The 14,953-nt window shown below is 33.5% G+C and overlaps 1 protein-coding gene across 1 annotated transcript in view; it reads right to left on the bottom strand.

The window, feature by feature from the left end:
• Positions 1-2,676: 2,676 nt before the first annotated feature.
• Positions 2,677-14,953, bottom strand: part of ft (cadherin-related tumor suppressor fat) — a 245,041-nt gene continuing 232,764 nt past the window's right edge. Inside the window, exons 12-17 of the mRNA XM_065363479.1 lie at positions 14,149-14,743; positions 13,784-14,060; positions 13,257-13,710; positions 9,886-10,136; positions 9,476-9,774; positions 2,677-4,427 (exon numbers count right to left, since the gene is read on the bottom strand). Of these exons, the coding sequence (XP_065219551.1) occupies positions 3,600-4,427; positions 9,476-9,774; positions 9,886-10,136; positions 13,257-13,710; positions 13,784-14,060; positions 14,149-14,743 (2,704 nt within the window). The 3' untranslated portion in view covers positions 2,677-3,599. The remainder of the gene's footprint in view (positions 4,428-9,475; positions 9,775-9,885; positions 10,137-13,256; positions 13,711-13,783; positions 14,061-14,148; positions 14,744-14,953) is intronic.

Below are 14,953 nucleotides of genomic sequence, written 5' to 3'. Positions count from 1 at the left end.
TATCGTTTTGATGATTTTTTTAAACGTAGCTTTCTAGGTTTTATTCCCTTACCCTCCCCCCCCCATCCCATTGGAGGTCCGTTTTGAATTTTTAAGCTTGAATTATACGTTAAATTCTGCTTTTGGAGGTTCAAAAACACATATTTTGGTACTCAATCCAAAATGAGACGATAAAGTCATTAAATTTCACTCATTGAATTTTTTTTTGAAAAAAAAATCATCTCAAAATGGGTGAGTTTTTAGACCATAGTCCAAAAATTAATTCTACATGACCGAACCCAACTCCACTTTACTGGACTCCTAATATCTCTATATCTATCAAACTAATTAATTAGGAGTAAAAAAAGATCGATTAATTTCGATTATTGGAATTCAAGAAACCACTGTCTCAAAATAGATGAATTTTTATAGCAAATGAAATCCAAAAATGAACTCTACGGATCCGAAAACCTATATTACGATACTTCACTCGACTTCAATACCTCTATATTCGTTAAAATAAAGTGAATCACGAATAATAAATCGATCATCGATTAAATTAAATTCATAAATTGCAATTTCGAATTTAATACGAACAATCAGGATGCGTAGCGCGCTCTCTCGTCATATCCACGAACTACTAACTCCTAATAAAATTTGGAACTACGAGACCCGCTAATATCCTATATTCTCCTAATAACATAGCCACTTTTTTGAACGTTTTGAAACCATCTCTGTGATTTTCACCGTGTCAAATGAGTTGCATACTCAAAATAAATCAAGGCGAACCGATTCCAAGGCAATTCAGAGACCTGCTAATATCTCCTATGCTCCTAATAACATAACCCATTCTCGGACCCACTTTGAAGCGTTTTCAAGGATTTTGCCTCGTCGAATGGGTTGCATATCCGAACAAAATCAGGGGCAAGAATTATTTTTCAATTACAACACTGATTTTATTGGTTATTTTTTGAGCTAGAGGTGTCGTATTGAGGGTGAAATTTCAAAAATTTCAGTCCAGGGGGGTTTTTGAAGACGCCGAACTCGATTTTGAGGGTCTTTTGGCACATTACTCAAGCAAAACTCTCAGAAAAAGAGCCGGAAATTTACAAATGAGCATAAATATCGTGTGACGTATCAAAATCCATGTTTGAGAACCTCACAAACTCAAATTTGATATTATTTTTGCGAAAAAATTATGAGGAGACCTTTAGAGGGAGGAGAGGGGGACGGATAGTTTTGAAAATCAGCACAAAATCACAAAAGTCGAGTGACATATCGAAATATATGTTTTCGAGCCCCCCGAACCCAAATTCGATATTATTTTTGCAAAAAACAAGTCTAGAGGCTCTTGAAGAGGGGGGAGGGGGGATCAAACTCAATTTCGGTAATATTTTGACAAAAAATTCAAAAGGGAATCTTCAGAGGGGGAAGGGGAAATTTTGAAAATAAGCACGAATTCGAAAATATAAAATGGCACATTGAAATGAATACTTTTAACTTTAACTCTCCTGAATCCAAATTTGAAATTATTTCTGCAAGAAAGTCGACAGGGGGTCTTGAAGAGGGGGGGGGGTGAATTTTGAAAATGGTCACAAAATCACAAATATCGAACTTACAAATCGAAGTACTCAAGTTTGAGCCTCCTTAACGCAACTTTGATATTATTTTGACGACATAATTCAAAAGAGGGTCTAGAGGGGTGAGGGGAGGGGGTGGGAAAATTTTGAAAATTGAGCATGAAATTAAGAATATCAAGTGACATATCCAAATATATGTTTCTTGGCCTCCTGAACCCAGATTTGATATTATTTTTGCAGAAAATTCGATAGGGGCTCTTGAAGAGGGGGGGGGGGAGGGGAAATTTTGAAAATGACCACAAAATCGCAAATATCGTGTTACACATCAAAATATATGTTTTTTGAGCCTCCCAAACTCCATTTTGATAATACATATTTTGGCAAAAAAATTCGAAAGAACCTCTTGAGAGGGGGAAGGGGAAAGAAAATTTTGAAAATTTAGCATGATATCAAGAATATCAAGTGACATATCCAAATATATGTTTTTGAACCTTCTAAACTCAAATTTGATATTTTTTTCGCAAAAATGTCGATAGGGGCTCTTGAAGAGGGGGGAGGGGCAATTTTGAAAATGACCTCAAAAATCACAAATATCAAGTTACGTATCGAAATAATATGTTTTCGAGTCTCCCAAACTCAATTTTGATAATATTTTGGCAAAAAAATTCAAAAGGGGCTCTCGAGAGGGGGGAGGGGGAGGAAAATTTTGAAAATTGAGCAAATGAGCATGAAATCAAGAATATCAAGTGAGATGTCAAAATATAAAGTTTAGAGCCCCCCGAATTCAAATTTTATATTTTTTGGAGGAAAGGTTAAAAGGTGCTGTGGGGAAGGGGGGGTAATTTTGAAAAAATGAGCACGAAATCGAGGATGTCAAGTGACATATTGGAGTATATGTTTTCGAACCTCCTGAATCCAAATTTGATATTATTTTTCCAAAAAATTCAAAAGGGACCCCTGAGGGGAGAAGGGAGAGGTTGAAAATGAACACAAATACTGTGTGAGGTATCAAAATACACGTAAAAAATCAAAAAGCAATTTTAAAAGGCTCAATTTTCACCGATTCATTTTTTAAAAATACTTACTATAAAATCTACCAAAAAAAAAAAAACGTAAAAAAATTTCAAAATAAAATTTTAATTGTAAGTACAAAACAGTTTTAATTTAAATATAATACAAATTATAAAATAATCTGACTTGGCACTAGTGTTATGGCTTTTAAAAAGAATACACAAAAAAAAAGAACACTTACACTATACACAAAAAAGAAAGAATGGTAACAAAAATCTTGTAAAAATTTTTGCAAAGTTACGATACGAAAAAGAAAAAAAAATACACGAAGAAATGCACTATGAAAAAAAACACATTTCAAAAAAAATCCAATAAATTAAATAAGACGAAAAATGTCCCAAAAAAAATAAAAAACAATAAAGAAAAATTTTAGTACATAATATCACAATGAAAACTATACGTATATAATAATTAAATAAAAAAAAGTCGTATTTAAAAAAAAATGGCGAAAAATCTTAAATCGTACTTTGGAATGTGGGAATTCTGCATTTAAAAAAAATATATAAAAAGGTAACTTTCGATATAAAAGTTAAATGGCAAAACGACGTTATATTGCAGCAAGATACTTTTAGAAGAAGAAAAAAATACATATAAAATAAAACCTACCACAGGCGAATGGTAATTAAAAAAACCACGAGGTTATTCCAAAATCCAAAGTTACTACGATACGTATAGAAGAAAACTACCTTATAAAAAAATTCAACAAAATGACTCGAATATTTACGTAAAAATTAATAATATAAAATAAAAAAAATAATACGAAGAAAACGAAAATAATAAATGCGCAATCGAGGACGATTTCAACTTATTTATCGTACATATGTTTGATTATACACAACGCAGTCTTTACAAAATAATATACACAATACGAAAAAGAGAGGAAAATCGAAAGTAAGTATCAGTCTATGTAGGAAAAAATAATATAAAAAAATTGTAAATAAAGAAAGAAAAAAAATACAACTTACACAACTATACGTATTCTTCGGAAGACTTATTTTTATTCTGCGACCTGAGAGAGCCGTTCATACGATTATTTACAGATTCCGGTAGCTCGGCGATATCTTTAAAAACGCCTGCGAAGTTTTCAAAATTCGGCCCCCAGTTCAGCAGGTATTCCCATCCTAAGGATGTTGGTATCGAAGAAGGTGAACTATTCGGTGGTCTGAACATAGGTACGTGGGCTATATCATCGTCCGAGGCTACCAATGTACTCAGAGAGCCTCGAAACGACGAATCGAAATTACTATAAGGTGGTAAAGGGGGCAGATTATTAGACCCGCTACGGTCACTGCTCCTTCCTCGGTTCCTGTCATCGTCTGCTAGATTATTTAATATAACATCGGTTAACTTTTCGCCAGAGACGCTGTTATTGTCGTACTCGATCTCCGAGCACGTGAACGAGTCGTTGCCACTTTCGTCGGTCGAAGTTGAGCTATGGTTATCGTCGACAACGTTGGTGGAATTGTGATGCAGATGATGATGCGAATTAGAAGGGTTGTCTACGCGGCCACTCGAGCAAGAGACCACGTCCAAGGTGCTGACTAATGAGGAATTACGAGGATGAGCTGATAATCTGCCTGAACCTATGCTAAGGCCGACGTTCGAGTCGGCGCTGTTATCGTGACTAGGAGGACCGGCGGTTTTGCGACTTTCGGAGGAACTTCGACCGCTTAGCTGGCTCATGACTGGACTGTTCAGACTACGTTCGCTGTTGGTGTGCAGGGCGTCTTTGCCGACGCCTCCGGATGACGATGTGGTTGCCAGTAAGGCTGACTGTAAAGGTTTACCGCTGATATCCTGGAAGAAGAAGAAGAAAAAAGGAGGGTTTTAGTACAAATGTGATTTAAATGTCTGATAATTCGAGTTTATGATGACAAATATTTTTTTTTTGAGGTGAGGCTTTCAGCGTCCTTCCAGTCTGACCAATTTCGAAAAAAATTGAAAACTATAGATAGAAATTTTATAAAATTAAATGACATTATTATTTTTTTTACTAAAATTTTTTCTTTTTCTTTTTTTTTTTTTTTTTTTTGAAAAAATGAGAGTTTAAAATTTGGAAAAATATTCGAACTCGGCAAACTAGAATTAGATAGACTGGCGGAATCAACACCATAAGGTGTCTAACAAGCAGAACTTTATGAAAAAAGCAATAATTTCATGGAAAATTTTTTCAAAAATTTCCATTTTTGAGTTGGTGAGGAAGAAAATAGAAATTTTTGTGTAAAAATTAGATTTTACAATTTAACAAAAAAAAAATGAATTTTGAAATTCTAAGAGAGTACTTGAAGAAAAAATCTCAACATGACACTAAAATTTCAAATTTCCTCTAAAAAATTAAAAAAAAGCAAAGCAGGACTTTTTAGCAATTTTGGCAAAAAAAAAATATATAAACAAAAACAGGACATTTTGAAAAAAATATTCATAATTTTTCGAGAGGGAAGATCTTTTTTTAAAGCTAAAGATGTTCTAAAAATACTTTCAAAATCCTAAAACGAGAAAATAGAATAGGAAATTCTAAAGTTTAATGATAACAAAAAAAAAAAAAAATTAAAGGTACAGGATTTTCAGAATTTTTTTTTTTTAATCAAGACCAAAGCAAGGTACTTTTTCAAATACTTCAATTTTCAAACGCAGAAAGTCGAAAAAAAATTTCAAATCAAAAAATGATTATTCAAGTCAAGATTTTTTCATTTTCAAAAAAAGGCAAAAAAAGGATAACAAATGACCATTTCAAAATTCCAAGATAATGGAAGAATAAAATGGAGATTTTCAAAGTTGGACTAAAACAAAGAAAAAAACAGAATTCTTTAACAACTTTGGCAAAAAAAAAATATTAGAACATAAACAGGAGATTTTGAAAAAAATATTCATAATTTTTCAAGAGGGAAGCAGAAGAGAGCGGTCAACACTTTTCAGATTCTCAGATACTTTTTTTTGTTTTTAAGAGCAAAAGATGTTCTAAAAATCATTTCAAAATCTTAAAACGAGAAAATAGGAAAAAAATGCCAAAGTTTGATGATAAAAAAAAAAAAAAAAAAAATGAAAGGTACAGGATTTTCAGAATTTTTTTTAAAAATCAAGATACTTTTTCAAATACTTCAATTTTCAAACAAAGAAAGTCGAAAAAAAATTTTCAAATCAAAAAATATTCAAGTCAAGATTTTTTCATTTTCAAAAAAAGGTTAAAAATGACTATTTTAAAATTCCAAGATAATGTGAGAATAAAATGAAGAATTTCAAAGTTGGACTAAAACAGAGAAAAAACAGAATTCTTTAACAACTTTAGCAAAAAAAAACTACATAAAAATCAAGACATTTTTTCAAATACATATCTCAACTTTTAGAGAGGAGAGGAGGGAAAAAGAGGGATAAACATTCATTTTTTTCTAATCAAAATATTTCTAAGACACTTTTTTTTAAATTTAAAGATGCAACATTTTTAAAAGTAATTTCAACATTCTGAAAGAAATGAGACAGTAAGGTAAAGTGGGGTAATCGCGATGGCAAAATTCAAAATTTTAGCAATTTCTCATTTTTTGGATTTCCTGTACTTTTTGGGGCAAAAATGATGTAACAACTTTATTCCTGCGTCCTTCAGCTACACATTGACTATATTGAAGAGTGATTTGTGTGAAGGCTTCATACATATAATTGAAAAAACATTTTGGAAGGTTCAGTTATCAGAATTACCCTAAAAATGGGGTAATTCCGATAATGAGTTTTATAAGGAAAGGAATTCTCCCAGGGTAATTCCGAGCCAGTAATGTTGAAATATACCATTTATTGCATATTTAGGTTTTTATTTCATGTAAATTGAATCATTAGAACAAAAATTAATTTTTTTTTACAAATATGCATTTTTGAGGCATAATTTTTGAAAACTATACCAACTAGAGAAAAATGCCCCGTTTTGAGGATTTTCTTTGATAATTTTGACCCCCTAAAACTATAATGCATCAAAACAGAGAAAAAAACATTGCAGGACAATTTTGCTGGGGCTATCGGAATTACCCCGCAGCATGAAAAATGATCGACATGTTTAATAATTCAATGCCACCAAACAAATAATAATAAAAGCAAAATCAAAAGAGGTACTGACACTTTAACACGTATTCATCAAATATCAGCTTCTAAACAGAATTTTTCAACAAGTTTTGAACCATAAAAACGAGTTTCAAAAGTGCACTGTTTTTTGCGGCAACGGATTTGGGCATTCAGATTTTGAACACTGCACAGACTTGACAAAACAGAGCAGATGAACCATCTGATCATTAATGGGTGTAGGTTAGCACTAAAACTACCTACTTTCTTCATCATTTGTGCCAAAATGTGTTTTGCAACAAAGCTAGGGCTTGCTATCGGAATTACCCCATATCGGAATTACCCCACTTTACCTTACAATTTTTCAAATATTTTTTAAAAAAATAGGAGGGGAGAAGATTTGACATTTTTTAGGTCAACAAATTTTGAAGCAAAATTTTCCACTATTTTTAAGAAAAGCTTTTTCTAAAAAAAAAAACGTTTGAAATTCTAAAAAAAAAAAAAATGGTACAAAATAATGGAAAATTGATCTGATTTTAAAAAATGAAAAATCAGACTTTGTAGGGATTTTTACAAAAAAGACTCAAGCGAAAGAAGGGTTCAAAAAGGGAGGGGGGAAGAGAAAGGAATCAATACTTTACATCAAAATATTTCTAAAATGATTTTATTATTCATTTTCTAGAAGAGATGAAAATTTTTTAAAAATAATTTCAAAATTCTAAATGAAATGAGACAGTACAATTTTCCAAAATATTTTAAATTTTTCTTTAAAAAGAGGAGGGGAGAAGATTTGACATTTTTCAGGTCAACAAATTTTGAAGCCACATTTTCTACCGTTTTCCAAGCAGAGCTATTTTTTTGAAAATAACACTTGAAATTATACAAAAAAAAAAAAAATGGTACAAAATAATGTAAAATTTACTTATTTGGTTTTAAAAAATGGAAAAAATCAGACTTTGTAAGGATTTTTACAAAAAAGGAGTCGATACTTCACATCGAAATATTTCTAAGATGATTTAAATTTTTCATTTTCTAAAATCGATCGAGATGAAGATTTTTAAAAAATAATTTTAAGATTCTGAAACAAGAAGAGAATAAAATAATAGAAAATTTCAACGCTTCATTAAAATAGAAACAGGATTTTCAACAATTTTGGAAAAACTCAGGATAAAAGCAAAACAATTTCGAAGACATTTTCAATTTTTCAACAGGGAAAGGGAGAGAGAAGGGTAAACTGCGATATTCAGATCGAAATATTTTCAAAACAAAATTTTTCATCTTTAAAAAGAGCTAAATACTTATTTTTTAAAAACAGTAATTTCAAAGTTCAATAAAATGAAAAAAAAAAGATTTTCAACAATTTTGAAGAAAAAATCAGTGCAGGAGCAGGGCATTCATTCAAATATTTCAATTTATTCAGAAGGGGGGAGAGGAGAAGATTTAACATTCCTCCAGATCAACAAATAATTTTAAAACCAATATTTTTCTATTTTTTAAGAAGAGGTGATTTTTTTTTTAAAAGTAGGTTACTGTTTTAAAATTTCAAAACAATGCAGAAATAAATTTAAAATTCAAACATTTGAGTAAAAAATTAAAAAAGCAATACTTTATAACAATTTTGATTTAAAAAAAAAAAAAAAAACAGAGAAAAGCAAGTTTTTTTTTAAATATGAATTTCTTGAAGGATGAGAAGGGGGTTGATATTTTTCACATCGAATAATTGTTAATCAAGTTTCTTTCTATTTTTTTGAGAGTTGAAATTTTTAGAAATAAGAAATTTCAAATTTTCAAAAATGAAAAAAAAAATGAAAAATTAAAAATTTTTGAGAATTTTGAAGGAAAAAAAAGCAAGACAAAACCGCAGAAAACTTTCCAAATATTTCAATCCTTTAGGAGGATGGGGAGGGGGGAGTTGACATTCTTCTAGAAGGACAAATTTCAAAGCCACTAGGATTTTTTCCATTTTTATCATCAAAAGAATAGCTAAGGAGAGTTTCGAAAAATGATATGTAGTTTCAAAAATCCAAGAGAGAAGAAGAACAAAAAAACATTTTCAAAGTTTAATTTTGAAATGGAGAGAAGCAGAACTTTTTAGCAATTTTTAGCAACAAAAAAATATTAAAAAAGCGAAATTGTACTCATATTGCGTTTTTTCTTTATTGAGAGGGGATCACTATTTTTTCAAGTGAAAAATTTTTTAAGCCAAATTTTGTTGTTTATTTTCAAGAAGACCTGAAAATTTTTTTCAAATTTTAAAAATAATAATTTTACAATTCTACATTTTTTTGGGGTCGAACAATTTTTAAAAAAATCATTTCAAAATTCTAAAAAAAAAGGAGAGAATTGATGGAAAAGTTTGAAGTTTGATTAAAAAATCGAAAAAGTAGTACATTTTTGCAGTTTCGGACAATTCAAATCAAAATTTTTGAAACAAAGTGTTCAAAAATCCACGAAACCAAAATTTTAGCTGTTTAAATTAATTTTTAGGCATTTATCAATTTTTTTTTGATAACATTGAAAATATTTATTTTTTAGGAAAAACTGATCATTCTCGTGTAGAAGCCCCCTCTTTTCAGTGAAATTGACGAATCATCCAAAAATCTAGGCTGACTAGAGCCGAGTAGTGTTTCGAATTTATATTCAAGGAGTTCACAAAGTTCACAAGAAATACAAAAATCCAATCTTTTTGTCGAAATCGAAACCAGAACACTCCTCAAAAGATAAGTTCACCTCATTAAAACAAACATGTACCTAGCCCTATTTAATTTTCTAATATGTACTCAAAATCGATCATCATCTTTTACCTGTAAGGTCAATATCCTCGGCATCTGTTGGCTTAATTCGCTACTAGGACTGAGCCTCGCCAGCGGAGTACTTTGATGCTGCAGATTCAACTGCTTCGGCGAATCGACTCTGTTAACCATCGGAGGTCTAACCACCGAATGCGAATGTGAATTTTCTCGCGAATGTACCGCGAAACCGCTACCATGCAGAGGCGAATGTCTCGGCTGAATATTATGCTTATGATATAACGAAGCCGCCGGAGGAGGCACGTGAGGAGGGACTAGTTTATATTTTCTCATATTACCGCCGTCTCTATAACCTGTAAACAAAATTTCAACAAATCATGTTAAAAATAATATAAGGAAATAAGCAGCGCGAAAGCAACAACACCTATACTGTATATAGCGAGTCAACTCGAGCCCACACTTACTTTTATAATGACAAATTATATCTATATCCGAAGGCGCTATTGAACTGGAATTTTCTAAATCGTAATGCTCCGGTAGATCATTATCACCTTGCGAGTGACTCGAATCGTGCGGATGATGAGCTGGTTTAGGAGGTAGTGGGTGGTGTTCTTCTCTCGGAGGGGGCGATTTACCGACTACTTCGCGTTCGATGATGTCTGGCCGTTGAGATCGTTGGATCTGCTCCATGGCTGTCATTTCTTGATCTTTGAATCTGCGAATGAACGAAATATATTTTCAATTAATTGTTAGGAATCATAGCACAAGAGGGGAGGATCGTATGGAATTTTTTCAAAACCAACAGAGATGAATTTCATCCACAATTTCAGAAATTTTGAACATTTTAGCATCCGCATTCTCGGACACTCCCGACCCCCCCCCCCCCCCCCCACAACACGCACTCATGAAAAGAGAACCTCGAAGAATAATTTTGACCACAGGAGGCCCACTTGAATGAATTAAATTTGCCTGATTCGACCATTTTTTTGGCAACAAAATTGAAATGAATCATAGAAACAGTTAGAACATTTTGGCACCCACAGAAAATTCACAGATAATTTAGAGGAAATGAGGGAGAGGCGAGGAAAAGGAGGGGAGTAAAATTCCCCAAAATTTGAAAAATCTGTACTTCATTTTCAAAATGTAATGACGACGTTGACAAATTCGGCTCTAAAAGGATTGTGTAGTTTTCCAAAAATGTTGAAAAATTTTTAAGCCCAAGAGAAAAAGATACGTAGAATCTAATCAGATCAGGAAACTGACCGTATCAGATCTGATATGTGTTCATCAGAACACACGTCAAACCTAGAGGGAAGAGATCAAATCTGAGATGTGATCTTTGTTTAAACCTGTCTGATCAGATCTGACTAGATTACATCAGATTAGATTCAGAAATACATAAATCTAATTCCATCTGCGTAGATCTGTTCATTTGTGGAAATTAGCTCAGACTTGTTCAGACAAAACCAATAAGATCATATCAGGAATTTGAGCTGTCTTTACCAGATCAGAAAATCGCATCTTTGTAGGAAAAAGTGATCACATCTTAGATCAGACCAGATTTTTTGTAAACCTGATCAGATCTGATCTGATGCTATCTGATCTAATCAGATTTGCTGGATCGGTTCTGAATTAGATCAAATTATAAGGCGGACCAGATCCGAACATTCCTGAGTAAAATCTCATTTCACCAGATCCAATTAAGTCTGATCAGGCAACGTTTTAGTCTTTATCAGAGCAGGAAATTGATCAGCTTTGATCAGATCAGATCAGATTGGTTTGGATCAGATTTTGTTTGGTTTGATCAGATCATATTATATATTAGATCTGCACATATTGGAAAGTTTTGCCTGGTCTTGGGCAATTAATTTTTGACTAGTCAAAATTATAATTCGTAGTTTTGATGAGGTCAGGAAACTGATCAGATTTTAAATTGGACCTGGTCAGACTCCTTCACACTGATTTGATCAAACCTTACTAAATCAGATCAGGTTAAATTAGATTCTTTATGCTGATTTTATCAAATCACAGCATCAGAATAAATTAGATATGGAGATAAGTATTTGGATCAAGCTTCATCCAACCAGTTACAATTTGTTCTGGATCCACTTTTAGTTTTGATCAAGTCAAGAAATTAATCAGATTTGGTTATACCTTTCACACTGATTTGATCAGATCAGACCAGATCAGATTGAATCAGTCAAATCAGATCAGATTAAATCACATCAAATCCAATCAATGTAAAATGAAATTAGAACAGGCAGTATCAGATCAAATCAAATCAGAAGGATAAGATTAAATCAGATCAGAAGGGATCAGATAAAATCAGATCAGTAGGGATCGGATTAAATCAGATCAGAAGGGATCATATCAAATCAGGTCAAAAGGATCATATCAAATCAGAAAAGAAGAGATCATATTGAATCAGATCAGAAGGGATCAGATTAAATCAGATCAGAAGGGATCAGATTAAATCAGATCAGATTAGAAGAGATCAGATTAAATCAGATCAGAAGGGATCAGATTAAATCAGATAAGATGGATCAGATCAAATCAGATCAGAAATGATCAGATCTGATCAAATCAAATTCAATCAGACCAACTCAGATTAGATTTGAGCAAAGTTTTATCTGGCTAGATGGAAAAATTGATTTTGATCACATCAAGTTATCGCTTCGATGAGTTCAGGAAACTGATCTGATCTGATTTGATTTGGTTAGATTTGAATAGATCTACCTACTCAGATTATTTGGTAAAATCTGACAAGATCAGATCATATAAGATCAGATTCGATTAGATCTGCTCAAACCTCTTTACACTGATTAGATCCTGTCTCACTTGAATTCTGGGCCAAAGTTTTAGTTTTGATCCGGTCAGGAAATTGATCGGATTTAATTCGATTAGGCCACAACACACGTGAATCTATTTCCATCCAATCTGATGCAATTAGTTCAGGTCAGATTTAGATCGCAGTTTTAATTTCAATCAAGCCAGGAAATTGATAACAACTGATAAAATTTGATTAGATTTACTTAGACTGTTTAGTCAAATGTCACAATGATCAGATCAGAATGATCAGAATAGAAAAGATTTGATTGGCTCTTCTCAAACTTCTTTACTAAAACAGGTTTGATCAGATTTCGTTGAAAAATCAGACCAGATTAGATCTCAACATAGGATCTACATATAATTTTCATCTAACCAGATGTAATGAGTTCTCGTCACGTCGTCGTCAGGTCAGACAGCTAATCAGATCTGATCAGATTCGATTAAATTTGAATCTGATCAGGTTTAATTAGATCTGAATTTGATCAACTGTGATAAGATCTGCTCAGTGTTCACGATCAGGCTTGTTTGGTCAAATCTGATTGTATACAAATAAGATCTGTTCAGAGCTCTTATAAGATCGTTTGGTTAATCACATCACATCAGATCAGATCAGATCAGATCCTAACTCTCCTGGCCAGACTAATTTAGACCTATTTGATTGAATCTGATCTGATGTTATTCAGTTAAAAATCAGATCTTTAGATCTACCCGTTGGCCCAAATTTATCCCTATCAGCTCACAATCCGATCCAACCAGACTTGATCAAATCCAATCATTGGGGGGGGGGGGGGGGAGCAGAAAATGATTGAAGTATTCACTTGAATTTCTCAGCCAACAAATTCTTCAATAAAGGCAATCTTTTTCAATTTTCTGAGATCTGGGACACAAAATCACCTTACAGAATTCCTTGATTTTTGTAGAAAGGCCAAATTCCTCGTCTTTTCCCAGTTTCCAACAAGCTTGACATTTTGCATAATTATAATATTCACATTCACAAATTTCTCACCTTTTCGATATCAATTCCGGAGCCACCATATGATGTCCCGTCACACCTCTGATAATATCCCCATTATCGGTCATATAAGGAGGCACGGTCGAATCATTATGTAACGCTGTTCTGATCACATCTCCTGCTCCTGAGATCACACCTCCGTTGTTAACATTCGGTACGCCATTTTGCTTCAGATGACCGACACTGGGTTTCTCCTTCTTCTGTTTTCTCAACCGAAACGCCATAAAGCTGACAATAATGGCAACCAGCAGGGTCATAAAGAACACCACGACCAAAGAGACACCGATTCTCAACGGATCTGGATTCGATACAGCGCCACTGACGATAGGTCCGGTGCACCCTAAGGATACTTTGCCATGATGAACCACCTCTTGGTAAATACTTCCGGATCCGCTGAATGGTTGGATTTCGCCATTAACCGTGAAATTTCCCAGACAACCGGAGAATGCTGCGAATTAAACAGAGTTTTATCACCACACTGATCAAAATATCGTGTTATTTGTACATTGAATTCGACTCACCTGTGGCTGAAAAATCGTTTAAGGTGCTGTATTCTTTACTGACGCCTCCAACAGACATGATGGTGAGGTAAGGGTCTAAGAAATTGTGAACACTCTCCGAGTCTAACTCTTCGCCGACTTTTTCGCTGTCGATGTACACTCTAAAGATTCGCTGGTGCACTTCTAGTTTCAAATGGTGCCATTGGCCGTCCGATAATATACCGTTCGAGTCGACTGACATGTTGACCGGTGTCTCTTTGCCTAATTTTGATCGGTAGATGATTTGACCGTTGATCATCTGTAACATTGACATGAAAATAAACATTAATTACCTACATACAGAAGCCACAAGGGTACCAAACTATTTATACAAGAACTCAACCTACCTCAATCGAAGTGAAATCCTTATCAGTAGCGAAAAACAATAACAACCCATTCGATCGAATCGTTCTGAACGTCAGACTAACGTATTTCAAATTCTTCTCACTTCTCTCCTCCGACTGTCTTCGTGATCGATCCACAGACACGTATCTCGAATACCACAACGTTGATCCCCCATATATATTCTCCAGCAACTGCAGACGTCTGTGCTTTTCCGAAATCTTGAACTCGATGAATCCACCATCCATCAAAGTGACCGGTTCCAAAGCTGAATTGCAATTAGGAGCTACTGCGCCGGAATCGTCGCAAACGCAGCTTACTTTCTTCCACTGATCGTGACATGTACCCGAGCCACAGATTGAATTGCTTTCGATTGTGTTACCGTAGCTGCGACATCCACTTTGCGACGATCTGTTGCAGATCGGTTCGACTCCGAATGATTTTATTGGATTGCTCAGGTTTAGATGGCGTCCGTTGATCGATATGCTGTGTATGCAGCCAACGAAATCGTCCGAATGTACTTGGCCGGGTCGTTCGAGGATGGCGTCTGCTGATGAGAGACCGCCGATGTAGAGTGGGTTGTTGTTGAAGTTCAAAGTTCTGTAATGAAAAATGAAAATACATATCAGCATAAGTACTTTTCAAACAGAATATGAATAACATAAATACCTATAGACTATAATTTTATCCATAAAGTTATATATTGAAAATTGGAAGAGAATGGAACAAAATTCTGTAAGATAATATTTGGAATGAATTTTCTTCGACTTGTAGAGCTGAACGTCAAGTTTAAGAAATGAAAAGGAAATT

Source organism: Planococcus citri, chromosome 4 (genome assembly GCF_950023065.1).
Source record: "Planococcus citri chromosome 4, ihPlaCitr1.1, whole genome shotgun sequence".
Classification (NCBI taxonomy): domain Eukaryota; kingdom Metazoa; phylum Arthropoda; class Insecta; order Hemiptera; family Pseudococcidae; genus Planococcus; species Planococcus citri.
This window is presented reverse-complemented; position numbering and strand designations above follow the sequence as displayed.